Here is a 26,146-nt window from a genome sequence, read left to right on the forward strand (position 1 = left end):
TTGCACTGGTGATGTTTTTATTTTAATAAATATTTGCAAAGGAACCGCATCATGAATATTGTCACTGTTTCATTTTATTATTGTCGTTATGGCACTAGTATACAGTAACATTCTTTAATTATTAGTAAACACGATACGTTTTGTAGTTAAATACAGTTAGCTATAAATATGCAGCAATTTACTGAAAACATTGACCAGTATTTAGTTGTAAATTTACAATACAGTAAGCAACTATATTTATTTCTAGTAATACAACGTTATTTGAAAATACAGTAAACAGTTGTAAAAAAAATACATTACATTGCAGGTGAATCTGCTGCCAGTTAATTACTATATATTTACAGTGCAAAGTTTTACAGTGTATAGTCACACAATACTTCCTATCTACAATCAATTTATACTGACATACACTATATTGCCATGCGTATTGGGACACCCCTCCAAATCATTGAATTCAAGTGTTCCAATCACTTCCATAGCCACAGGTGTATTAAATCAATCACCTAGGCATGCAGACCACTTCTAAAAACATTTACGAAAGAATAGGTCGCTCTCAGGAGCTCAGCGAATTCAAGAGTGGTGTCATGATGGGATGCCACCTGTACAATAAGTCCATTCCTCACTACTAAATATTCCACGGTCAATTGTTAGTGGTATTATAACAAAGTGGAAGCAATTGGGTGTGGGTAAAGGTAGGTGTCCCAAAACTTTTGGCAATATATTGTAAATAAAAGAAAATGATCATTTTAAGTTATCTAAATAGGGGGGACTGCTGCTATAGATTGTCCCGATGAAAATGGCGATGGTGATATCCAACGCAGGGTCATGTAAACATGTGCTTCAGGTCCTCTCCCATGTCCTTCTGGTCCTCTTCCGTGTCCGCCCGGTCCTCTTCCGTGTCCGTCCGGTCCTCTTCCGTGTCCGTCCGGTCCTCTTCCATGTCCTTCTGGTCCTCTTCCATGTTCTCCTCTACTTCCGTACCTGTAATCAGACAATCACTGGTACCGTTTCCTTCCTCTTTTGGCTCAACAAAACCAGAAACCACAGCTTTTACCTACTTTTTAAGTTATGGTCCCCAGTATGGAGGCATCAGCGGTCTTCAGTGTAAGGACTCCTACAAAATAGCACATGTACCACATTACATATGCATCAAATGGTACAAGTGGCAGGCTTTCATTGGTGTAGCATAAAATACAAAGGACTCAGTTTTATATTTCTGAAGGTCTGACATATTGCAGTGAGTTGTGTAACTGGGTCTTGGGTGGGGAATATGTATCCACTGTGTCTGTATTTAGCTGCTGGATGTAGTATAACAGAGTGTATTCAGTGTTTCTCTGCTTACCTGCTGGGTGTAGAACAGCATGTACGCGCTGCTCTCCCTCTTCCTCAGCACCTGCTCCTCATCTGACCTGGTCACTATGTGGTCGCTGAAAGAGAGCCAGCCCTTCTCTTCCACGCTGAACGTGTCGCTGACATAGTGACCTACGAGACAGACAGGTAGGCCGTCCTCTGATTATACGGTTTAAATATGCCAACTAGGTCACAGCACTATTTAGCTTCTTTACAAACATCACATTTGGGCAGCTACTCAAATATGAGCCTTTCCACTACCTGAAAATTTTGTTACATAAATGAATATAACGGTAAAGGCAGTGGGTGGTATTATAGTACTCACACAGTGACTTCTTGGGTAAGAAGGTCTTCTTAAAAAAACAGAACCTTTCTTTGCTCCGCTTGTGTATTTATGTATCTTACCAGAGGTGGCGCTGGAGCCAAGGTGGCTGAGAATACCAACAAGCTGGTACTGGTGTCCAGCTGGCTGCTCTTCCGACGTCTCGGAAACCACCGTCTCCTCCTGATGGGAAAACTCACCATGAACTTCATCTACCTCTAAGGCAGCTCCACCACTCTGCGTTCCTCCAGTCTCTCTTACTCTCTGTTCTTACTAAACTTTACTAATGTCCTAAGCTCACTCTCTCTTTCCCTCTCACTCACGTATCTTCCTCTAACTCTCCCTACCCTCAGCAGTGCAGATGTTTGCTGCTCTGTCTCTGGTCCAGCTGCTTAAGAGAGGCAGGAATCACAGGAGAAACCAAACACCATGAGATGGGAGGTGAAATGACATATCTACTGGAGACACAGATAAAATAAGTGGTCTAACCAAAATAACAGTGTGGTGGGTAACTTTCTTTTGCCCAGTGACAGGGGTCTGTCCCGGAATGTCCCACTACCTTGGCACCAGGTTTTGTGGGGAGATGATCTACTCTTACTGATTTCACCACTACCACTCTGAAATTCTTTGAACTGTAGAATTCCTCTATATAGTTTGCTGAATAGTACAGTATATTATGATTATGTATACTGGAAGTACACCCTAAGGCACTTATTTACCTTCTTGTGAACGTGTTCACCAATGCCCATTGTGTGTTTGAGGCCAGTGTACCTGCAGGGGGCAGTGAGTCCACTGTAGGCAGGTTCTCGCAGACGGTGTCACTCTCCTCCTCCAAAGCATCGTCTTCTTCTACATCTCCACCTAGCATCCGTGAGGCATCCTCTGGTTGTTCTTCAGCTGGCCTGCAGGGGATACATACAATCAGACTATTGTTCATGCATTTGCATAAGTAACCTTTGTCTATTTAAAGCGATTCCCATTTTCAAAAGGATTTACAATGTGTATGAGTATGCGTCTGTTCTTATTTTGGCATTCGCTGTACATTTCCATGCAGATGACCTACATTTGTGCCTCCTGTGTGGTCTGGCTCTCCGTCCGGTGAGCTTCTGGGAGCTGTGCTGCCTCAGGTGTCCCTGTCAGCTGGGAGATCTCCCTGAAGTGGGGGAGCAGGGAGATCTCCCTGCGGAGGAGAACTGGGTCCTGCACTTTGACCAGCTGAAACTGTGGTGTGAAGCTGAATCTCTTCATGTGCAGGACCAGGACACTGCAGATGCAGAATTAAAGTCAATGAGAAAGGGGAGAGGGACAGCACTGAACGCACACACCTCATTGCCTATCAGCAAATTAACTACATACAGCTCAACCCAAAAGCATCCGTTTGTCACACTGTGCACATTACTGAGCACCGTGTATGCATACAACTGATGCTCTTATTTGCTGGGAAAGTAATGAACTCACCGAGGCAGTGTAATAAATGTCCATGACAGGACAGCATGGCTCCCCCTGCAGGTGGCACATCTGAACTCCACCTCGGAATCCTGTAATCAGCACACAGCAGAACTCAGTCATTAGTGCCTTTCACCAGGACCATTACAACACAACAATTCTATGTTTCAGAACCAGCTAGTAAGGCGTAGGGTGAGTGTGTGTTTCTCTGGAATACAGCTAGTTGTGAGTGAACCTGTGTGCAAGATTACAGACACCTTGAAGTAGTTCTTCAGCAGATCTTCCACTGATAGATGTGGGAGGACGTCCAGGGAGAGACTGGTAAAATCTTCTGTCCTGGATGACTGTGCTCCACAGCTGCAGGAGACCAAGAAAGTGGAAAGAGATACTAAGAAACGGAATATTTCCTATATTCTCAATCACTAACATTCGGAGCTTCAGTAAGAACTAGATCCCCAGTGCTGGTGTATCACTGCTTTGTGACTTTGTGGCAGCATCATGTAATTCATTCAGACAGGCGTGCAAAACCAATAAAACCAGCAGGGTCTACCTGGTACACGTCCTCTGGCACAGCATCTGGAATGACAGGTTTCCTTCCACAGGACAGGCGTACATTGCTGCTCCCTCCCAGGCCTGAATTAGCGTTCCCAGCTCATTTAGCTGGGATATCAGGCAGCTGAAGAACTCATGAGCATCCTAGATGACAGGAGATAAACAGAAAATGCTTGCAGACTGAAAATGTATATATGAAACAGATCGCTTAACATTATTCAGGATATGGAGTGTTTTCATCATTGTATATTCCTTAGTCAACCATACTATCCTAAAGAAAACTTTACTGACTTCAGAATAGTTTATAGTGATTCACTTACATTCTGCTCATCTTCAGCAAACTGGTCAGAAACAGAATGAATCAGGTTTCTCAGCAAAGTCTTCTTCTGCCTTGACCTTGAACCACGTCTTGCAGATAGAAGATCAGAGAAATATCTGCAAGTCAAGAGAGGCAGAGAACTGGAGTTGGTATCTCCGCTTTCAAGCAGATCATTATAACTTTTTGTGATTAGGGCAGCAACACGTGGACATAGCAATAGAAAATTCACATGTATGTAGTTGTGTGACAGAGATCGTATGATGTGGATGCTTGTGTTGGGTACCTGATCAGGTCGGCATAGGGGACCAAACCCCAGTGTTCTTCCTGCCTCCTGACGTCCTTGCAGAATGTTGGCAGGTGGAAGAAACACTGCAAGGTGGCATTCATGTAGCAGGTCTGTCCCAGGTTTGGTAGCCTGAAAGACAGCGAAAGATACGTGCCTCAAACCCTCGCCCACCTATATCTTTGATGCTGGTTGTAGCAGTTGGGGAAGCCTGTTCCAGAAGGTTCACAGGAGCTTAGCACTTACCCGAGGCAGACCAGCCGCTGGTGCTCTCCATCCCCTGCATCACCCCTGTCCGCCATGCAGAGGAGAATCTGCCACTTGGGGATCCTTAAAGAGGAGCCGACGCAGGAGAGAAAGAATGAAACAAATAATAAAAAGCTTATCTTAATAGAATTCATTACAGATTTACCACTGCGATCTTACATATATTGGTTACCTTCTCAGGGACTGGGAAGGTCCCTCATTAGGTGGAATGTCACGTGTCACCCCTGGAGGGGACTGCTGCTCCTCTACATCGCTTCCAGTAGGGGAGGTTCCAGATGTTAGTGACTTGGAGGAAACAAAAAAATTCTCTTTTACACAGGAAAACCGAGATGTATTCCAGAATCACACTGGAAATGTCTCTGATCTATGTACCTCTGAGTCCACAGTGACAAGGCTGGGACTCTGGCTGCTCGTGAGATTGTCGCTGTCTCCAGAGTCCCTGCAGTCAACTGACACATGTCCATCGTCGTCTGAGCTAGAAGAGCCAGGAGTAGGGATGTAAGCAATTAATCGATTATCAATTAATTGTCGATAAGAAATTACTCGATTAAAATTAACTAATTGCAATTAATTGTATTTTGAACCCATAATTCCTTGCCAGTCCTCATGGGGCGCACTTGTTTTCGTTTTAAGTAGTCTTTCTTATATTTTGATATTTTCTATTCAAAATATGTTTGAAATGCTACCAAATGTTATTCCCTGCCCTCAAGTGAGCTCAGAATAAACCTTTGATTAAGGAATATGATTTGCATTTTTTCTTCATATCATATAGAAGATAGCATTCTATGTTACGTATACAGTAGATGGAACCTATTCAGAGGGAAATTCAGCTTCTCAGAAAAATTGCCGCTTAGCAATTAATCGATCATCGATCGATAAGATGAAACAACTATTGATTAATGAATTACTCGATAATTTGCATCCCTAGCCAGGAGTGCAGCCATGAGCAGAGAGTTCAGCTATGATACTGAGAAATTTAGAGCTCAAAAGAAATCTTGGCCCTACCTCTCCTTTGCTCTCGACTTCACACGTTTCACCCATGGAAACTTCCGTCCAAACTTGATAATCTTCTTCTGGGGTTTCTTCTTTGTAACTTGATCATCCGCCGCTCCTTCAGTAGCCGCGATGTCACGCTGCTATTTTACAGAAATCAGGATGTAAAAATGAGTCATTGAATACAGAGACAGATATCAAGAAAGAAACATGTTGCTCAAGAACCGTGATCAAAAATCACCATCTCAACTGTGAGTGGAAAAAAAAATCGTGATTTATATTTTATACAGAATCCTGCAGGCCTGCTACTCTTAACTTACACGAGGGGAACAAATAAAAATCTTAACGTTAGCCAATATTAAACTACAAATCTAAATGCCAAGGGTAGTCACAATGCATACAGGCCTACAGCTGCAGGCGCCCATGTTGTGTTAAATATGTTTCTCAACACCTTTCCACAAATTCGCCCTGTTTTATCCCACCGTTAACAACAAAATTTATCAGGTCATAAAATTTAAAGCGGGAGAAAAAAGGCATACCTTTTTCTTGGTCCAACAGCAAAGAAATCCGCACGAAAAGTTTATTTTGTGATGCGCCATTTATTTTACTTCTGAATGAAATTGATTCACAAGAAGTAAGTGAATTTCGAACGTAAATAAATTTAAATGTAATCGCGCTGGATCGCGCTCTCTGATTGGTCGATTCAGCATAACAGGTGTTTCTATCATAACTATACTGTAGTCTTAAGGTCAGCGAAGAAATAAAACCCAAAATGAAGATTTAAATGGCTGATTATATATGCTGCGAGTAAAAATATGCATTAACTACTGGTAAATCAAGCCATGAGCAACAATTATTTACAATCAATCACTTACAACGATAAAACTGGTATCCTATTAAGTCGTAAGTTTTGCATTGCTCTAAACACTGAAAAAGAGTTGTATGCATTTTCGTTTACTTTATATGGTAGTATACTCCTGTTGTTTTGGAGCAGGTTACTTAGAAAGTTTTATGTTGCTTTTTCACAAGATACAAATCGTCAGAGTGAGTTTACAGATATTGTAAGCAAAGTCATTTAATTGAAAAATCTTCAATCTTTTGGAAGAACAAAGCAAAGAAACGAAGTGTTGTATTGGTGATGTTTGCTTTTTGCACCTGAAATTACCTTTATTATTATTTTACCTTATTTTTCTTTTTTTGCACATTCTCGCTTTTCATTTAATTTTCCAAAATGTTTCATTGTGAACTTTGTAGTCATAACTGTGAAAGAAAACTTGCATTTGTGAGACATATGAAAATTCATAAGAATGTCCGAAACTTGACCTTCAAATGTGCTTTACCTGATTGCAACCGCATATTCTGAAAAATAAGAGTTTTAAATACACATCCCAGCAAACATGCAGATATTGGCCCCACTTGGGCAGGCTAAGGGCAACGTGGGCTAGGGCAACCTATTTAAATACCACAAGGGCCCCATGTGGGAGTTGCTAGTAGGGGCCCACATAAATATTACAGCAATGGCCCACAGTGGGTTAATTGAAGGCAGCTCGATTTCAGTCAAGAGTCAGGAGTTCCCTCATTGGCCCAGTGCTGGATTGGTAAAGTCAGCATTAAATAATTATAATTAATTAATTCATTCATTTCAGTTAAATTTTGTGTAGCAAAAAATATATATCCAAAATAGTCTTATTTTATTTTTAATATAATAATTTCTAATATAGTTTTCAAAACGCGCATGCGCGTTTACGTATCACATGCACTATAACGGTTTTTTTCCCCTCGCGCCACGGAGGTAGTTTTTGAGAGAATTTGTGATGGAGTTTTGGCGGGCAGGCGTGAATTACCAGAAGGTAATTTATAAAATTTTTTGACGCTGCTGTTGCTGTTTATTTGCTATTTACACCTATTTTAACATATTATTTATCTTTAAAAAAAAAAAATTCTTGACGGTTTTGCGGACCACGTTTTAAAATTTCCTGTCAGAAAGTTATCAGATTAGATTGTTAGTTAATTTACGTCTCAGTACATAGTGGTGTGCAGCGGTTGTTATATCAATGTGTTCAGTTTGTTTTTTAAAGTAGGCCTATCAATTTTTCCATGTTCTCATAGGGGTGCTAGTTTAGCCTTTCGATTTAAGTTTTATAAAAACTGTTGTACGTCTTTGACTCCTCCCGCACGTCAATGCACCGGCTACTGCAATTTCAACTCTGTTCCATGAGCTTAACGTTTGGAACAAAATGGTAATTCTTTTGGCCACTGATGGTAAAAGCGGTATCAAACAGCCAGTTGTGAGAGAGGCTGCGTCCCCAGATCTGCAAGTATACTGACTCTCACCATTGCAAAAAAACGCTGAGCAGGGTATACTGCTGTACGTCTCAACTCTGTTGTTCTGCTCTGCTTTTGCCTATAAGATATTACTACCACAGGTTGAATTTCCTTAGATTCATTCAGATGGTTATTTACAGTATAGGGCTTGCAACTGATCGAATGCATTATTATGATTAAGCTTCTCACAGAATGGCAAATTCTATAAAAATGAATGGATGAATGTCTTTTATTGCCACTATACACATGTATAATGAGATTAAGAGCAGCACCTTCAGTGCAAACATGTACACACGACAAACAATAAACAAATAGTGCAAAAGCGTTATATACATTTGGAATAAATAAAAACGTCAATAAATAAAAAACGTCGCACAGTAAAGCCCTGTTTAGGTCAGTTTCCATATTTAGGTTCCTGTCATGTTACAAGGTATTGTGTATTTAAATTAATATGATTTTAGATGTTTTTAATTTGAAATTTTTTATTTGTTAATACACAATTAACTTTTTTGCATGAATTAATACAACACACATTAAACATGCAGACTCCTGAGCTGACGTTTTTCGTCTGGTTTGCTTTTTGATTTTGAAACTGAAGTTAGCGTTTGTGTTCTTTTTTAAATTTCTTTGACTAAAATTAAAATTCAAAAAACAAAAATTATACGGACATGCAAAACCTGACATTTCCTGGCAGTGTTATGCAGTTGAAATTGCCTATTCAACAGGTAAATTTTTGTGTGTCAGTGAATTAACCTTGACCATTTGTTCAAACCAATTTGTTAGTATACATTACCATTATATTGAGGCACATTGCTCACTCAGCTCCAAAGATATCGTCTGATTATTAAAAAGTTTTTGTATTTCATTCACTGATTGTATTTGTTTTTCTCTGCAGATTTTTTGTGTAGAAAGTTATGAGAAAGCCAGGAAAAAAGCCAAGGCAATTGAAGAGGACACTTAATTTTTCAGTGATCCAGAAAGACAGCTTGAAAGGGGAGATCATTGTAGAAGGTACAATAATTTTCCTACCCCATTTCATTGGTATGAATTAAGCACAGATTTCAAGCTTAGAATTTATGCACTATAGAATAGAAATTTATACTCTCTGGGGTTTATCTAATCCATTAGCATCTGTGTTTTTTGTGTATGTTGTCTAAAGATTGTAATTTTCTATTATGGCTGTACGATATGTCCAGACTCATGTAACATTTTAGGTAATTTCATATCTCGGTGATACATATGATATAGCACATTTTCTGTAGGTTCAGAGCATAGTTTATGTAAAATGATCACATGGATAGACTTAGTCTTGTTAACTTTTATTTGTCTAGTGTATCATTCAAATGTATCAAATAGCTTAAATGCATTACCACTAACGGTGATTTGCAACACAATGTAATAAATGACAGAATATTTTATAAAACAATTAGTATATTTCTGTCGTCACATATTCATTTTTCACAGGCCTATTTATAATTATATTATACACATTTTTTCAATAGACCAAACAAGAGATTGGAGGAGTTGGGCCATGGCTGTGGTAGTGTAGCTGTAAAAAAAAGACGTCCATCCCTACCCAAACCTCCTCCTCGTTCAGTCTTGACCTCTACTCCCGAACACACTTCATCCTCTTCTGAACAACCTCCTTCTTCTACTGCTGCATGTTCAGAGTCTCCTCAGCCGACGTTATTCAACCTCAGTGCTCATTACAGGTCTGGTTGCAAATTGTTTGTTACAAAGTAATCCCATACCATAATGCACAAGAGTACACACAGAAAAATAAAGGTGCCAACTGGAACCGAAAATGGTTCTTTAGAGTGATGCCATAGAAGAACCATTTTTGGTTCCATAAAGAACCTTTCAAACCAAGGTTCTTTAAAGAACCATTTCCTTAAATGTTCTTTAAGGAACCCACAAAAGTGCCACGAAGAACCATCAAAAATGGTTCTTCGGGGTACCTTTTCTGGTTCTTTGAAGAACTTAAAGGGAAAAAGGTTCTTTATAGAACCCTTCTCAAAAACGTTCTTTGTGGGCCCAGATGGTTCAATAAAGAACCCTTTTCAAATGGTTCTTTAGTTAAAAATGGTTCTTCTAATAATGTTATTATTTAACATTGCAATATTGTGTAAAGCCGAGAAAGAAATGCGAATAGAAGTTGATTTTCCATTTTATTTATTTAGAAACTGAACGAAAGTCCTAATATCATACAATGTGCTTTTTAAGAAATATTCAGGGCATTGGCAACTCTCTGCACAGCTATTGGTACACGTGTTGTTAAAGTGTCAAGCTTCAGAATAAACATCTCTAAAAATAAAAACATTTAAAGCTTAAAGTTTAAAGCTGACAGGGATATGCAATGCTGTAGACATGATAGAGGGCCAACAAAACAGCCATGGCCAAAGAAATGTCTGTCTCTCCATTGTCCACTGTCATTTTGTGACCATCCATCATGACAGTAACATCTGTGCTGTCACTCAGGGGCTTGCCATCAGTGCTGCTCAAGATGATCGTAGGTGTTGGGCTTATCGGTTCCTGAAACAAAACATTTGGGACTTAAATCTGTATTCTGTAAACCTGTCATGTTTACAAATCATAATTACAAAATCACAGCTTTCTCCTATGTTTAGTTGCATACAAAATCCCAGTTTGTTAACAACAAAATTACTTAATACATTAGATGTATTTTTTTTGTGGGACATAGCAGTGGTATTTGTCCTGTAATTGAAAATGCACTTAATATCTAATTATTTCTAAATTCACATTTCCTATCTCGCAAAATAGCGGTATGGGCAACAATGGTCTCTAAAAAGAATTTGACTTTGGTAATATGGAACTTGTTTGGATTTTCCAAAACCGACACAATGCAAACAGAAATTTACAAAAAATAAGGTTCACCTAAATAATGTGTTTTTTTCTATTTAGATTTTGTTACCTTAGATGGCCAATTTTTTTATTGGGGAATTTGTTTGGTTGTACTGTTCAGTAACTTGCAAAAGTCTTAATAACTGACATAAAAAAGAATCATGATAAGATCATAGGTTGTGATCCTGCATGAAAAAAAAATGTGATGAAACCTTTCCCATGTTGCCCAAACCTACAGCATATATAAAAATCTAATATCAGGCAAAACATTGAAGTACACATTTCGCATTTTCAAAAGAACAAATTCAAGACTGTCCACCACAAGCACAAAATGACTAACCTTATCTATTACAAACAGCTGGGATGTGTTTTCCTTGAAGATGGATGGTAGGAGGAGTATAACTGCATTCACCAATTGGCCTGTAAATCACAAATAATTTAACAAAAATTCGGCAAAGTTTTGAAACACTCATACCAATCTGAAATGAATGTGGCTTAAAGACCTAAAACAGATTAAGTGAAATCTGAAATAAATAAGGGGAACTTCTTATGATCCTAATTACATGCTACCATCAAAAGGAAAACACTGGATATAAACCACAAATACTTGTAATACAATGTGGTAGAATTACCTAAAACAATTAATTATAATAGCTTCATGAGGCTTAATGACCTTAAAGTAAGGTGCAATGGAAAAAAAATTGCATTATTTATTCTGCTGCTGTTGCTTATTATTTAACATGAAGCCCCGTTAACAACCACAGCGTCTGTACAGTTAACCCACATATGTTCTTCACTATCTAATTTAAGGTGTACTTGATCGTAAGACCATGAATTTGATTAACTTGACTTGGCACTTGGCAAAGACAACAAAAGTAACAGTGGAAGGAGGGCTGATGACCTAATTAATAGGGTTAAACAGACTACCTTAGACTAGCAACAGTTCTTTCAGATACGATGAGAAATATTGTACTCTGGTAGATTTAACTATCCTCCTATCTGATTTAGTCTTTAAGTGTATTATAAGAGACTTGTGTAGCTTACCATTTCGTTCAGTATCAGTCTGGCTCTCATCAACAGACTGCAGGCAAAGCCTCTTCAGGTTGCTTTCAGGTGCCATGGACACAAGCTGGCTTGCCAGCTTATTGAACCCTTTGATGACCTGCTTGTCCACATCAATCTTAAGGAAGTGCTGATGCTTCTTCACACAGCTGAAACAAAACATGCAGTTTAAATGAATTAATGCTATTGGTGTTTTGAAGCAAATATGGGACAAATAATTTATTCTATTCAATGCAAAGTGCAGAATTACATATGTACTAAACTGATGCACATTAACATCTTAACTCACCAAGACTGGAATAGAAAAGCAGGGGAATTCTTGTAAGACCTCTGCAGTGGTGTGCTGTTGAATATAGTATCTTCTGTACCTTTGTACTCTGTGGAGGCACTGGCGAATGATGTCCAAATTGGGCCTCATCTTTTGGCACTCCTGCTTTATTGCTGCAATATGGTGCTTACAACTCCTTTGGTCCTTTATATATATTTGGTCCTTTATATATATTTGTAAAATTATAATTTAAATTATTTAAATGATACCAACAACCATTAAAATTATCAGTTATAGTCACCCATCAAACTCAGTGGTAGGGCTCTAAACAAAACCTAATTGGTTACATTGCAAACTATAGTCACAACAGATCGTTCTCACCTAATCAGTTTAATTCTTATTTATAGCCAAGGTTTGTCTGTTCCGTCCTGGGGACGTATTGCACTAATTTACTAATTTGCAGATCTTAACCGTTTGCTAACAATGGTGTTTCGGGTGACCAAATAATCCATGTCATCCCGGACACTTTGAGCTTGAACAGGATTTGTAAACTACTATTTCAATTAAAAGGACCTGGATTTCACTTGAGCGCTGAATTCTTGCTGAGTCTCCTGTAACCATGCATGTGTTAGCTACTTAATGTTAATGTGAAACAGGCTGGATAAGTCTTTCAATCAAGGAAACAAACCAGTTAAGCACAAGAAGAAATGAACTAATTAGTCGAGCACAGGAGCTTTTCGGTTTTAAAGCAGTTTGGAAAAACCCGAAGTTTGCGTCCGGGATAGGCTCTGGATCCCCCGCGACCCTGTATAGGATAAGCGGTTTCAGATGATGGATGGATGGATGGATGGATGGATGGATGGATAACCCGAAGTAGCTCTAAGTGTCCGGGATGATATGGATTATCACCCTAATAGTATTTATTTTAAATAAAAATCCTTCAGTAAACAACCGTCACAGCAATTGAGCGTTTAAAGCAGAAAACCCTGAATCATGGAATAAATTTCCTCCATACGATTGGCCACAGACCCTCACATAAAATAAAATAAAAAAACTTCAACTACTTTGAAGTTCTTATTGGTAGTCATACGAAAAAAAAAACTCCCTATCGTCAAATTAGTAAAATCGTTCGGAATGTCAAAAAATTACTCGTCGGGACTTTTTTTTTTATCCGATTCCCATAGTTCATTTTAAATTGCCTTCTGATGGTTAAATTATTCCATTTAAAAAATTTATTTTATGAATACCTTTCTGCCTTCTGCCTTTCAAAACGCTCCCGATCGTCTTCTGAGAAAAAACCTCGTAACCCCCTCGCACGAGCCGCACTCTACCAGGACTCGTCAGCCGCATGCGCATGCGCAGGTTGTGGAAGCCACAAAACCATAGGGATTTTACTCTGATATTTCGGACAAAAATTAAAATTAAAAATGTATTTTAAGAAAACAATTACAACGACACTAAAAGTATCATACTGAATTATACATGGGATTCTCAAGTAGCAAGACTACAATAGTATTTTCTTGTAAAACGTACTTTCATAATCTTCGTTGTATTTACAAATTCAGAAAAATCTTCATCTTCTCCTTTTCAGTGCAGCTTATGGAGAGGTACAATTATTTTGCAAATTTATACCCCCCCCCCCCACCACCATCACCACCATCCAATAACTCAAATAAGAATTAAGAACCCTTCAATATCCCAAAGAACCATATGACTAACACGTAGAACCATCCACTACATAAAATGGTTCTTTAGTAGGTTATGGTTCTTTGTGGAACCACACAGACTTCTAAAGAACCATTATTTTTCTGTGTGTACTTGTGCAGGCCTGGTCACCAGACGCTCGCCATCGAACCCCACCCCCTAGGCTCCTGCGTCCTGGCGAGGGAAAACGTGAATCAATGTTTTTACTCATCATAAGGGGTCTGGTGAGCCGCACTTCGTCTGGTTCCTCACCCAGGACCTGTTTGCCTTGGGTGACCCTACCAGTAGCTTAAAGCCCTGGGCAACTTAGCTCCTGGGATCATTGTAACACGCAAACCCCTCCACCACGATAAGGTGTCTGGTCCAGGAGAGGTTGCACCAGGAGAGGTTGCAGGAACTGGTAAGGAAATAATTTGTATCATCATTTTTTCTGTTAGTCTTTATGCCTGTAATGTTGCAGGCTTGACTCACATATACACAATGATTAACCTTCCACTCATATTTTTTTTAATGAATGCAGGCAAAGTTGTTAGTACAGTTTGACTGAGTTAAAAAGTGACAAAAAGTTAAGTGAAGTAAGACTACTAAAATCCCTCTTTATAAATGTATCAACCTTTGCAGACTGTCTACCTAGGAACTATTGGAGGTGGAGATGTAGCATGTACAACCAGGCGTGTGATGTCAACTCTCATGACCAATGAGCTACCTATACAGTTAAACTGGATGGGCCATGGAGAATAAACAAAGCTTTTGAAGCCTAAAACTTCAAAAAAAGTTGTCTGCGGTAAGATTAAGAGCCTCAGCTTGTTAATTTACACTGGCCAGAAAATTTTCATTTGTACTTCAGCTTTTGATGAACAAGAAATTTCTTTCTCAGTTGCAAACTATATGTTTGCCCACAATGTGTCAGCTCACATTGGGCCCATATTGACCCAGTGCCAGTTTGTTTGCTGGGATGTGTACAGAGATCACCCATCTAAAGGCCACATGGCATCATATCATCTTGGCTTTTCAGGTTCAATGACAGAGACGAACCAGCGATGGATAATTTACACTGGCCAGAAAATTTTCATTTGTACTTCAGCTTTTGATGAACAAGAAATTTCTTTCTCAGTTGCAAACTATATGTTTGCCCACAATGTGTCAGCTCACATTGGGCCCATATTGACCCAGTGCCAGTTTGTTTGCTGGGATGTGTACAGAGATCACCCATCTAAAGGCCACATGGCATCATATCATCTTGGCTTTTCAGGTTCAATGACAGAGACGAACCAGCGATGGATGGTGAGCATCGAAAAATCGGTGCTGTGTGAAGGAACGTCCTTTGTGCTTGGACTTGTTGGAGTCTTCTCCTCCTACAATTTCAACCTTCAGTACCCACATGATGCAGCATGCACACTGGAGTTCATTCAGAGGTAGGAGCGTTCCATACATATTGCTTCACACCAATTGACTTACCTAGTACAGTGTTTCCCAGCTCTGGTTCTTGCGACCCAAGGCTCAGCACAGATTCAGGTTTTATCAGCCACTGCACAACTGAAGCAAATTATTATCCGATTAACATTGTAGGATCAGGATGTGCTGGGACAGGAAATAGCCAAAACCGTGCAGATCATTGGGTTGTGAGAAACGTTGATCTTGCGAAAACCACTGGTGCCTCACACAAGAACAGCAACTACAAAAATGAGTGCTGCTTCTACTAATGTTATGGTTTATACTGTTATCTTTCCATCACATATTCTTTTTAACTTGATAATTGGTGTGAATTGATACATACCTACTTTGTGAATTGTATGATTGTCAGTCATGATGCCTGATGCGTCACATTCATAGATTGATGTCACATAAAAGATCGTTTTGTTCAACACTGTATTCAGAACCTGCATGGACATTAATCCTGAGATGGGCACTAAAGCAAACCATGAGAAAAGTGCAGAGCAACAATTATTTACACTCAATCATTTACAGTGATAAAACTGGTATCCTATTAAGTTGTACGTTTTGCATTGCTCTAAACACTGAAAAAGAGTTGCATACATTTTCGTTTAATTTCTACGGTAAGATATTCTTGTTGTTTTGGAGCAGATTACTTAGAAAGTTTTATGTTCCTTTTTTACAAGACATAAATTGTCAGAGTAAGTTTACAGATATTGTAAGCAAAATCATTTAATTGAAAAATCTTCAATCTTTTGAAAGAACAAAGTAAAGAAACAGTGTTGTACTGGTGATGTTTTTATTTTAATAAATACAGTGGTACCTCGGTTTTCGAACTCACTAGAACTCGAATTTCTTGAAAGTCGAACAAACCAGTTTGACCTGGAAATCGATATGAATATCATAAGTCGAACCGTGAACGCTGACCTAATATAAATTGTATGTGCCAGGAAATGAGTCATACTATAATGCAATTCTTACTTGAATGCCTTCTTCACAGACTGGACGATTAACCAAATAAAGCAGCGCAACATTACAGTAACTAACAATAAATAAACCACTAACTTACATGTGCTATTAGAGCATTTATGTAATTTATTTAAACTTTATTTTAAATTAACTGAAAACCACTTCTCATTGCTTTACGTGATATTCGGGAGAAATAGCAGATTACGCATCGGAATTGCCTGGGATACAAACGTCATGCGTGTAACTAAACTCTTCAGCCAATAAGGGCAAAGGTGTGTCGTCAAGGAGGCGGTTCCAGTTTGTGCAGCCGGGTGAGAGGTCGCAATGCATCTAACCGTAATGCATTGCGTCAGGATCAGAATGCGCTGCTTTAAGACAACGCGGTAAGCAAGTCGAACGCATCCAATGACCGGACTGGAGAAACAAACTGAAACGCGGACTTTAATACAGAGGACTAATGACAACAACCAGAAACAGCTGATCACATGGGGATCCCACACGAGGTTAACGAGGGGCCGTGGCACACGGAAGGAGCGGACGATCGGGGCAGGACAGGGGTAATGTTGGGATAAGATCTTTATCGTTTTGGAAGCCATTAAGAAAAAAATGCTCTTCTTGTTTTATCCTGTTCATTTTGTGTTTAAATGCTAAAAATAAAAATATATTTAGGTGTAATTTTGGGGGGCCGGGAACCAATTAATTGGTTTTCCATTATTTCTTATGGGAAAAATTCTATCAGAACTCGAAGTTTTTAGGATTCGATCCGGAGTTCGCAACGGATTAAGTTGGAGAACCGAGGTACCACTGTATTTGAAAAGGAACTGCGTCATGAATATTGTCACTGTTTCATTTTATTATTGTCGTTATAGTACTAGTATACAGTAACAGTCTTTAATTATTAGTAAACACAAGATACGTTTTGTAGAGTGAGGGGTAAATGATTGAGTACGTCTGCATAGCTACTAATGTCTAATAACAAACATATGCAAGTACTAACATCTAATATCAAAATACCTATGCAGCCAATACCTATGCAGCCATTAATCTTAAACAGAACAGCTTCTCTAAAAACAGAAAGGGGAATTGAGACTGGGCCCGCATGATGGAAAGATCTCATCCATGCTGGTGCGTATCGGTAAGAATAGAATGTGCACAAAAACAGGAACTCATCAGTTCATCATTTAACCGACGCTTATTTTAATCAAGTGCTAGACAAGAGGTGGGGGACATGAACCTGCTGGCTAAAGAACCTGTTGGCTAAAGGGCTTGCTGGCAAACTAGACTATAACGTCAGAACATTTATATTAAGATAGATACTAGATGGATAGAACAAAAGGTCAAGAGTGTGTTGTGGTCACCAGCCGAGCAGGGGAAAGTACCGAGGAAGAAGGGGGGTTGACACCCCAGAAGGCCTATAAAGGGGCAGAACCGATACAGGTGGTTTGAGCTTAACCTTCTTGCTGTACATGCTGTATGTATGTGAGATGGGTGCTCCCAGATTGCAATCAGAATAGACGATAAACTGGTGACTTGCAACTACTCCTCGTGTGTGCAGTGAATCTCTTCTCATCAACGGACCCGGCGGAGTTAGACTCCAACAAGAGTTAAATACAGTTACTGTAGCTATAAATATACAGCAATTTATTGAAAACAGTGACCAGTATTTAGTTGTAAATTTATAATACAGTAAGGAACTATATTTATTTCTAGTAATACACCATTATTTGAAAATACAGTAAACAATTGTAAAAAAATACAGTACATTGCAGGCGAAGCTGCTGCCAGTTAATTACTATAAATTTATAGTGCAGAGTTTTACAGTGTATGGTCACGCAGTACTTCCTATCTACAATCTAATAAAAATGATGCGGTGGTTATGGATGATTTTAATTTACCTGGGATACATTGGGACACATTCTCTGGCTCTTCTGTAAATGAACTTGAGATGGTGGAATTAGTACAGGATTGTTTTTTACTCAGTTTGTTAATACCCCTACCAGGGGAGAAGCCCTTCTTGATCTTGTTTTCTCTAATAATAACCCCAGGAAAGGATTGGAAAATTAGAGATTTTAGAACCATTGGACGGTAGTGATCACAACATGGTTAAATTCAAGGTTAATTTTGAGTGTTCGAAGAGCAAAGTCGAAATTAAAAGTATACAATGTTAGGAAGGCTAACTTTAATGGTATGATACTGAAACTAGAAACTGTAAACTGGATGGAGTTAAATAGCAAAACAGTTGAAGAGGGGATTTTTTTTAAAGCAAGTTGTTACAAGTGCAAGAGGACTTCATACCTGTTTCCAGCAAAACTAAATCTAGGAAACGACAACCAAGGTGGTTTACTAAGGAAATTAAGAATAAAGTTAGGAGGAAAAGGGCTCTGTTCCCCAATTGGAAAATAACTAATGATTTCAAAATTAAGCAGAAGTATCTAAGTCTACAGGTACAGTTAAAAAATAACATTAGACTGTCCAAGAGGGATGTAGAAAGAAAAATTGCATTGGAGGCTAAGGATGTCAATAAAAGTTTCTTCTGATATTTTAACTCCAGAAGAGCTCTAAAAGCAGAAATCACTAATTTGAAGTATAGTAAGGGCCTTATAATTGAAAATGAAATTGATATAGTAAATGAGTTTAATGATTATTTTTTTACAGGTGTTCACAGTAGAGAATACGAGTAACTTACCACCAATTGGCACGAATACAGCGTCGTCTATGACCAATATATGTAATACTGAGGCTGATGTGGTACTAAGTCTAGCTAAACTCAAAATAATTCAATTGCAGGGCCCTGATGGCATCTTACCTATAGTTTTAAAAGAGAAGAGGGATATTTTTAGCCAACCTTTAACTTTAATATTCCAGAAATCGTTATCTGCGGGTGCGGTACCTTCAGATTGGAAGCATGCTAATATAACACCCATATTCAAAAAAGGGGATAGAAGTAATCCAGCAAACTATAGGCCAATCAGTTTAACTAGCATTACTGGAAAAAGAATGGAAGCTATAATCCAATGGTAGATTACCTGGATGCAAATAACATTCTGAGGGATAGCCAACATGGATTTAGGAGAGGTAGATCCTGTTTAACGGATCTACTTGAGTTCTTTGAGGAAGCTACAAGTGAAAATGATCACAAAAAGGCCTTGGATTTCCAGAAGGCCTTTGATGTTGTCCCATACAAACGGCTCTTGCTAAAGCTCAAAGCTGCAGGGATTTTAGGAACTGTGGCAGCTTGGATCGAAAACTGGTTAACTGACAGGAAGCAGCGAGTAGTTATTAGAGGCACAATGTCACAGTGGGCCTGCGTTCATAGTGGGGTACTGCAGGGTTCAGTTTTAGGACCACTATTGTTCCTAATTTACATTAATGATATTGACACCAATACATACAGTAAACTGGTTAAATTTGCAGACGACACCAAGGTGGGTGGTGTAGCAGATACTGATCTAGCAGCAGAGAGGCTACAACGGGATCTGGATTTAATTAGTGACTGGGCTGATACTTGGCAGATGAAATTTAACACAGTTAAATGTAAGGTAATCTATGCAGGGAGCAGAAATATTAATTAAGTACAAATATTTTATGGGTTCCACTGAAATAAAGGTAGCTGATTACGAGAAAGATCTCAGTGTGTATGTTGATGCTTCCATGTCCCACTCTCGCCAGTGTGGGGAAGCAATAAAAAAGGCCAATAGAATGTTGGGTTATATCTCTAGGCGTGTGGAGTTTAAGTCAAGGGAGGTGATGTTACATTTATATAATTCCTTGGTAAGACCCCACCTAGAATATTGTGTGCAGGTTTGGTCACCATACCTTAAAAAAGACATTGCTGCCTTAGAAAAGGTGCAAATTACCATGCGAATGCGATTTCAATACGTGCTAATGCGGCTATTTATAATGTGAATAGCAATCTTTGGGTGAGAGCGGTACTACACGCCCCCGATGCAGGTAAAACAAAGTAAGGTGACATGGTTTACTTTTTTGCTGATTTAACCTAATTTTAAAAACTTTAATACTTCCGACAATGGACGTTTTGAAAAGAAGACAGATTACGGATTTATCCAGCGTTTTTTTCATGATTCTACATTAAGATTTCAGCGAGATATAAAATGAAATAGACGCGAAAAGTACACTGCGTAGCCGACGATGCACTCGACCCCAGAGGGTTAAATCAAGCATCTAGGCATGCAGACTGCTTCTACAACAGGGGTCTCCAACTCTGCTCCTGGACAGCTACCGTCCAGTAGGTTTTCTACCCTACCTGGCTCCTAATGAGCCACACCTGTTCACAGGTAAATGTTTGTTCTACAAACATTTACGAAAGAAAGGGTCACTCTCAGGAGCTCAGCGAACTCAAGAGTGGTGTCATGATGGGATGCCACCTGTACAATAAGTCCATTCCTCACTACTAAATATTCCACGGTCAACTGTTAGTTAGTGGTATTATAACAAAGTGGAAGCAATTGGGTGTGGGTTAAGGTAGGTGTCCCAAAATGTTTGGCAATATATTGTAAATAAAAGAAAATGATCATTTTAAGTTATCTAAATAGGGGGGACTGCTGCTATAGATTGTCCTGATGAAAATGGCGATGGTGATATCCAACGCAGGGTCATGTAAATGTGTGCTTCTGATCCTCTTACATGTCATTCTGGTCCTCTTCCATATTCTCCTCTACTTCCATACCTGTAATCAGACACTCACTGGTACCATTTCCTTCCTCTTTTGGCTCAACAAAACCAGAAACCACAGCATTTACCTACTTTTTAAGTTATGGTCCCCAGTATGGAGGCATCAGCGGTCTTCAGTGTAAGGACTCCTACAAAATAGCACATGTACCACATTACATATGCATCAAGTAGTACAAGTGGCAGGCTTTCATTGGTGCAGCATAAAATAGCAAAGATTCAGTTTTATATTTCTGAAGGTCTGACATATTGCAGTGAGATGTGTAACTGCGTCTTGGGTGGGGAATATGTGTCCACTGTATTTAGTTGCTGGATGTAGTATAACAGAGTGTATTCGGTGTTTCTCTGCTTACCTGCTGTGTGTAGAACAGCATGTAGCGCTGTTCTCCCTCTTCCTCAGCACCTGCTCCTCATCTGACCTGGTCACTATGTGGTCGCTGAAAGAGAGCCAGCCCTTCTCTTCCACGCTGAAGGTGTCGCTGACATAGTGACCTACGAGAAAGACAGGTAGGCCGTCCTCTGATTATACGGTTTAAAATATGCCAACGAAGTCACAGCACTATTTAGCTTCTTTACAGCTACTCAAATATGAGCCTTTCCACTACCTGAGAATTTTGTTACATAAATGAATATAACAGTAAAGGCAGTGGGTGGTATTATAGTACTCACTCAGTGACTTCTTGGGTAAGAAGATCTTACTGAGCTCCTTTCTGAGCTCCGCGTATGTATTTCTGTATCTTACCAGAGGTTGCGCTGGAACCAAGGTGGCTGAGAATACCGACAAGCTGGTACTGGTGTCCGACTGGCTGCCCTTCCCACGTCTCGGAAACCACCGTCTCCGCCTGAAGGGAAAACTCACCATGAACTTCATCTACCTCTAAGGCAGCTCCACCACTCTGCGTTCCTCCAGTCTCTCTTACTCTCTGTTCTTGCTAAACTTTACTAATGTCCTAAGCTCACTCTCTTTTCCTCTCACTCACGTGTCTTCCTCTAACTCTCCCTACCCTCAGCAGTGCAGGTGTTTCCTGCTCTGTCTCTGGTCCAGCTGCTTAAGAGAAGCAGGAATCACAGGAGAAACCAAACACAATGAGATGGGAGGTGAAATGACATTTCTACTGGAGACACAGATAAAATAAGTGGTCTAACCAAAATAACAGTTTGGTGGGTAACTTTCTTTTGCCCAGTGACAGGGGTCTGTCCCGGAACGTCCCACTACCTTGGCACCAGGTTTTGTGGGGAGATGATCTACTCTTACTGATTTCACCACTACCACTCTGAAATTCTTTGAACTGTAGAATTCCTCTATATAGTTTGCTGAATAGTACAGTATATTATGATTATGTATACTGGAAGTACACCCTAAGGCACTTTCCCACCTTCCTGTGAACGTGTTCACCAATGCCCATTGTGTGTTTGAGGCCAGTGTACCTGCAGGGGGCAGTGAGTCTGCTGTAGGCAGGTTCTCGCAGACGGTGTCACTCTCCTCCTCCAAAGCATCGTCTGCTTCTGCATCTCCACCTAGCATCCTTGAGGCATCCCCTGGTTGTTCTTCAGCTGGCCTGCAGGGGATACATACAATCAGACTATTGTTCATGCATTTGCATAAGTAACCTTTGTCTATTTAAAGCGATTCCTATTTTCAAAAGGATTTACAATGTGTATGAGTATGCGTCTGCTCTTATTTTGGCATTTGCTGTACATTTCCATGCAGATGACCTACATTTGTGCCTCCTGTGTGGTCTGGCTCTCCGTCCGGTGAGCTTCTGGGAGCTGTGCTGCCTCAGGTGTCCCTGTCAGCTGGGAGATCTCCCTGAAGTGGGGGAGCAGGGAGATCTCCCTGCGGAGGAGAACTGGGTCCTGCACTTTGACCAGCTCAAACTGTGGTGTGAAGCTGAATCTCTTCATGTGCAGGACCAGGACACTGCAGATGCAGAATTAAAGTCAATGAGAAAAGGGAAAAGGACAGCACTGAACGCACACACCTCATTGTCTATGAGCAAATTAACTACATACAGCTCAGCCCAAAAGCATCCGTTTGTCACACTGCACATTACTGAGCACCATGTATGCATACAACTGATGCTCTTATTTGCTGGGAAAGTAATGAACTCACCGAGGCCGTGTAATAAATGTCCATAACAGGACAGCATGGCTCTCCCTGCAGGTGGCACATCTGAACTCCACCTCGGAATCCTGTAATCAGCACACAGCAGAACTCAGTCATTAGTGCCTTTCACCAGGACCATTACAACACAACAATTCTATGTTTCAGAACCAGCTAGTAAGGTGTAGGGTGTGTGTGTGTGTTTCTCTGGAATACAGCTAGTTATGAGTGAACCTGTGTGCAAGATTACAGACACCTTGAAGTAGATCTTCAGCAGATCTTCCACTGATAGATGTGGGAGGACGTCCAGGGACAGACTGGTAAATTCTTCTGTCCTGGATGACTGTGCTCCACAGCTGCAGGAGACCAAGAAAGTGGAAAGAGATACTAAGAAACTGAGTATGTGTCTGCTCATTTTGGCATTCGCTGTACGTTTCCATGCGGATGACTTACATTTGTGCCTCCTGTGTGGTCTGGCTCTCCGTCGGGTGAGCTTCTGGGAGCTGTGCTGCCTGAGGTGTCCCTGTCAGCTGGGAGATCTCCCTGAAATGGGGGAGCAGGGAGATCTCCCTGAAGTGAGGGAGCAGGGAGATCTCCCTGAAGTGAGGGAGCAGGGAGATCTCCCTGAAGTGGGGGAGCAGGGAGATCTCCCTGCGGGGGAGAACTGGGTCCTGCACTTTGACCAGCTCAAACTGTGGTGTGAAGCTGAATCTCTTCATGTGCAGGACCAGGACACTGCAGATGCAGAATTAAAGTCAATGAGAAAAGGGAAAAGGACAGCACTGAACGCACACATGTCTATGAGCAAATTAACTACATACAGCTCAACCCAAAAGCATCTGTTTGTCACACTGTGCACATTACTGAGCAAAAGTATATTTTGTGATGCACCATGTGCTTTGCTTCTGCGTGAAATTGATTCACAAGAAGTAAGTGAATTTCGAACGTAAATAAAGTTAAATGTAATCGCGCTGGATCGCGCTCTCTGATTAGTCGATTCAGCATAACAGGTGTTTCTATCGGAACTACTGTAGTCTTAATGTCTGCGAAAAAATAAAACTCAAAATGAAGATTTAAATGGCTGATTATATATGCTGCGAGTAAAAATATGCATTAAGAATTGGTCCAGCACACAGGCACAACAAAGATGATGAAAAATTATATTTTTTATATCATGAATATGTAAATGATAATTTTATTATACACTATGACCATTAAACTGAGTTTTTGTGGCAATTTTCAATAAATAAGGGTAATATAAATTGTTTTTTAAATTATAATTTGATTATTTCTATTATTATTAAATTTCTATTTAAATGAACATTTAAACCACCCAAGCTCAGCCATTAAAATATTCTGTCAGTCACCCATTAAACTCAGTGGGCGGCTTTAAACAAAACCAAACTTCTGATTGGTTACATTGCAAACTAATTCACAACAAATCAATCTCTCCTAGTTGATGAAATTCTCATTTATAACTGCGTTTTGCTTGGAGAACTGACTCACTGATGCATTTGGCTTTGACCTTGACCACAGTTCACACCTTGTTTTCAGCAAGCAAGCCCACTTTTTGTTTTCCAACAATGTTAGCATGCGGGTGGGGGGGGGGGGGTTGGCCAGCCAGTTGACCTTGGACCCCCAGAGGTTTTTTCCTTCCTACTTGAGAGTTTTTGGTTCCTCTTCTCCATTGTCATCTTTCTTTTGTTCTTTCTTTCTTTCTCCTCCCTTTTCCCTGTTTTTGTTTTATTCTGTTTTAATGATGATGTCATGTATCACAACGCACCCATGTAAAGTGCCTTGGGGTTGCTCTGTTGTGAAAGGCACTATATAAAAACAACTTGAACTGAAATGCTCGCTTCATGGTCCAGGAGGAGTGCAGGTCCTGCCGTAATGACCGTCTGTAGCCAATCACCAAATGATATGCTGCATCTTGCACTGCATGATCAGCAGCAAATTGAAAAGCGATGGAGGAGGTGAGGGTGGACTCGATGGTGGCCGAGAGAAAAGTGCACCATCACTGTCTTCGGCAGATTTACCTTCTTCAGCAGCTGCAGGAAGTACATCCTCTGCTGGGCTTTGTCTTGCTGAGGGAACTATTGTTCATCTCCCACTGACGATGTTTGGAGATGAGCGTAATGACTCCACGGTGCTGACTGGGGAGTCACACAGAGTGACAGGGGTCAGAGGTTTCTGTGTGTTTTTATAAGATAATTTGTCAGATATTTTTTAGATTTTTAGAATCTGAGACGTGCTGCTGTACAATGCTTGGATCTACAGAAAGGTTGATTCTTTTAGAGCTGAAAACTGGTTTGACCAATTCACTGAAAAGTTCCAATTCAAAAGAAAGATTCATTCACGAATTGGTCATCACTACAACAAACTCGTGTCAGAACTGTCATGTCAGCTGTGTGGAGATGCAGTCACTGTACTTTATGCTAAAGAAAGATAAAAGCCAAACTGCAGCTTGCAGTGTATGTGAGGCTAATGCTGATTTTTCTGACTTTTATCTGTGCTCCACGGTATATTTTGTATTAGTTTTTGTTTGGCATAGCCTTTGTTTGAGCATCATGACCATTATAATTTATATCATTCTTAACATACTCAAACAAGGCTGCTATAACACTAAATGTGGACAGTTTGCCATATTAACTAAAATGTATTGATACAAAAATTGCATTTAATGCTTAGTAGTTGATAAAGGGGAAAAAATATCGGATTGGTTTTGATATCAGTTGATATTCGAAATATTAATATTGGGACCAACTGAGAAAAATGCTTAAAAAATTCTGGTATGAGGAAAACATTCAATGCAGTTAAGCAGCATCTGTATTTTGCTTATAGTATTTTTTGTGAGTGTGTTCCCCGCGATAGGCGAGTATGCTACCCGGGGAGTATTCCTGACCTGTGGCTTAAGACACTTGATGTCATTCTGATCCTCTGACAACCTGCTTGCTTTGCATTTATTACCATCAGAGTTTTAATGTCTTTTGACCCACCTGAATTGTACTGCACAAAAGTCCCAGATGGCTAATAAAGCCATTTGAGTAATTCCATCTCAAATCAACCAGTGGAAGAGAAATTTTCCACCATCACTTCTCAGATTTTGCTGATTTTTTCACCAATTGTTGGTATTGGCATGAGAACAAAATCCCCCAATTTTTTTGTCCCAACTCCCGCTCGTTAAAAAATGGCAGCCA

The 26,146-nt window shown here is 39.9% G+C and overlaps 1 protein-coding gene and 2 long non-coding RNA genes across 12 annotated transcripts; 1 reads left to right on the forward strand and 2 right to left on the reverse strand.

Annotated features, from left to right (window-relative positions):
• LOC111840936 (ubiquitin carboxyl-terminal hydrolase 37-like) lies at nucleotides 1-6,291 on the reverse strand. Of its 8 annotated transcripts, none has more exons than XM_072716672.1 (17): nucleotides 6,072-6,283; nucleotides 5,545-5,675; nucleotides 4,912-5,014; nucleotides 4,712-4,824; nucleotides 4,519-4,602; nucleotides 4,273-4,404; nucleotides 3,991-4,105; nucleotides 3,669-3,814; nucleotides 3,376-3,475; nucleotides 3,131-3,210; nucleotides 2,736-2,936; nucleotides 2,444-2,574; nucleotides 1,996-2,063; nucleotides 1,756-1,855; nucleotides 1,343-1,482; nucleotides 1,059-1,114; nucleotides 1-981 (listed from the first exon to the last, which is right to left on the reverse strand). In XM_072716672.1, the coding sequence occupies exons 1-16, from the start codon at nucleotides 6,129-6,131 to the stop codon at nucleotides 1,100-1,102; spliced, it is 1,719 nt and encodes a 572-aa protein (XP_072572773.1). In that variant the 5' UTR covers nucleotides 6,132-6,283; the 3' UTR covers nucleotides 1-981; nucleotides 1,059-1,099. The 8 variants fall into 8 exon arrangements, 7 of the variants coding, with proteins under 7 accessions (XP_072572773.1, XP_072572776.1, XP_072572770.1 ...); XM_072716675.1 differs by having other exon boundaries at nucleotides 2,020-2,063; nucleotides 6,072-6,275; XR_011993080.1 differs by lacking the exon at nucleotides 1,996-2,063 and having other exon boundaries at nucleotides 6,072-6,273.
• A 1,032-nt stretch (nucleotides 6,292-7,323) lies between these two features.
• LOC111840937 (uncharacterized) lies at nucleotides 7,324-25,997 on the forward strand. Of its 3 annotated transcripts, none has more exons than XR_011993083.1 (8): nucleotides 7,324-7,382; nucleotides 8,753-8,868; nucleotides 9,360-14,153; nucleotides 14,375-14,537; nucleotides 15,006-15,168; nucleotides 21,246-21,352; nucleotides 21,591-22,629; nucleotides 22,677-25,997. It is a non-coding gene; the product is annotated as an uncharacterized lncRNA (long non-coding RNA). The 3 variants fall into 3 exon arrangements; XR_011993082.1 differs by having other exon boundaries at nucleotides 9,360-9,569; nucleotides 13,876-14,153; nucleotides 21,591-25,997; XR_011993081.1 differs by having other exon boundaries at nucleotides 21,591-25,997.
• Nucleotides 17,820-21,600, reverse strand: LOC111840935 (uncharacterized). The gene is made up of 3 exons (XR_011993084.1): nucleotides 21,199-21,600; nucleotides 20,921-20,976; nucleotides 17,820-20,843 (listed from the first exon to the last, which is right to left on the reverse strand). It is a non-coding gene; the product is annotated as an uncharacterized lncRNA (long non-coding RNA).
• Nucleotides 25,998-26,146: the final 149 nt, after the last annotated feature.

This window comes from Paramormyrops kingsleyae, chromosome 9, assembly GCF_048594095.1.
Source record: "Paramormyrops kingsleyae isolate MSU_618 chromosome 9, PKINGS_0.4, whole genome shotgun sequence".
In the NCBI taxonomy this organism is placed as follows: domain Eukaryota; kingdom Metazoa; phylum Chordata; class Actinopteri; order Osteoglossiformes; family Mormyridae; genus Paramormyrops; species Paramormyrops kingsleyae.

Bases quoted from the DNA above. Each gene is read 5' to 3' on its own strand.
- LOC111840936 (XM_072716669.1), bottom strand. From the start codon at position 6,131: ATGGCGCATCACAAAATAAACTTTTCGTGCGGATTTCTTTGCTGTTGG. The intron at 2,937-3,130 runs GTGAGTTCATTA...CTGCATCTGCAG, and splicing joins ACATTTATTACACTGCCTCG to TGTCCTGGTCCTGCACATGA. The intron at 1,856-1,995 runs GTGAGTGAGAGG...TTTTCCCATCAG, and splicing joins GGAGAGTTAGAGGAAGATAC to GAGGAGACGGTGGTTTCCGA.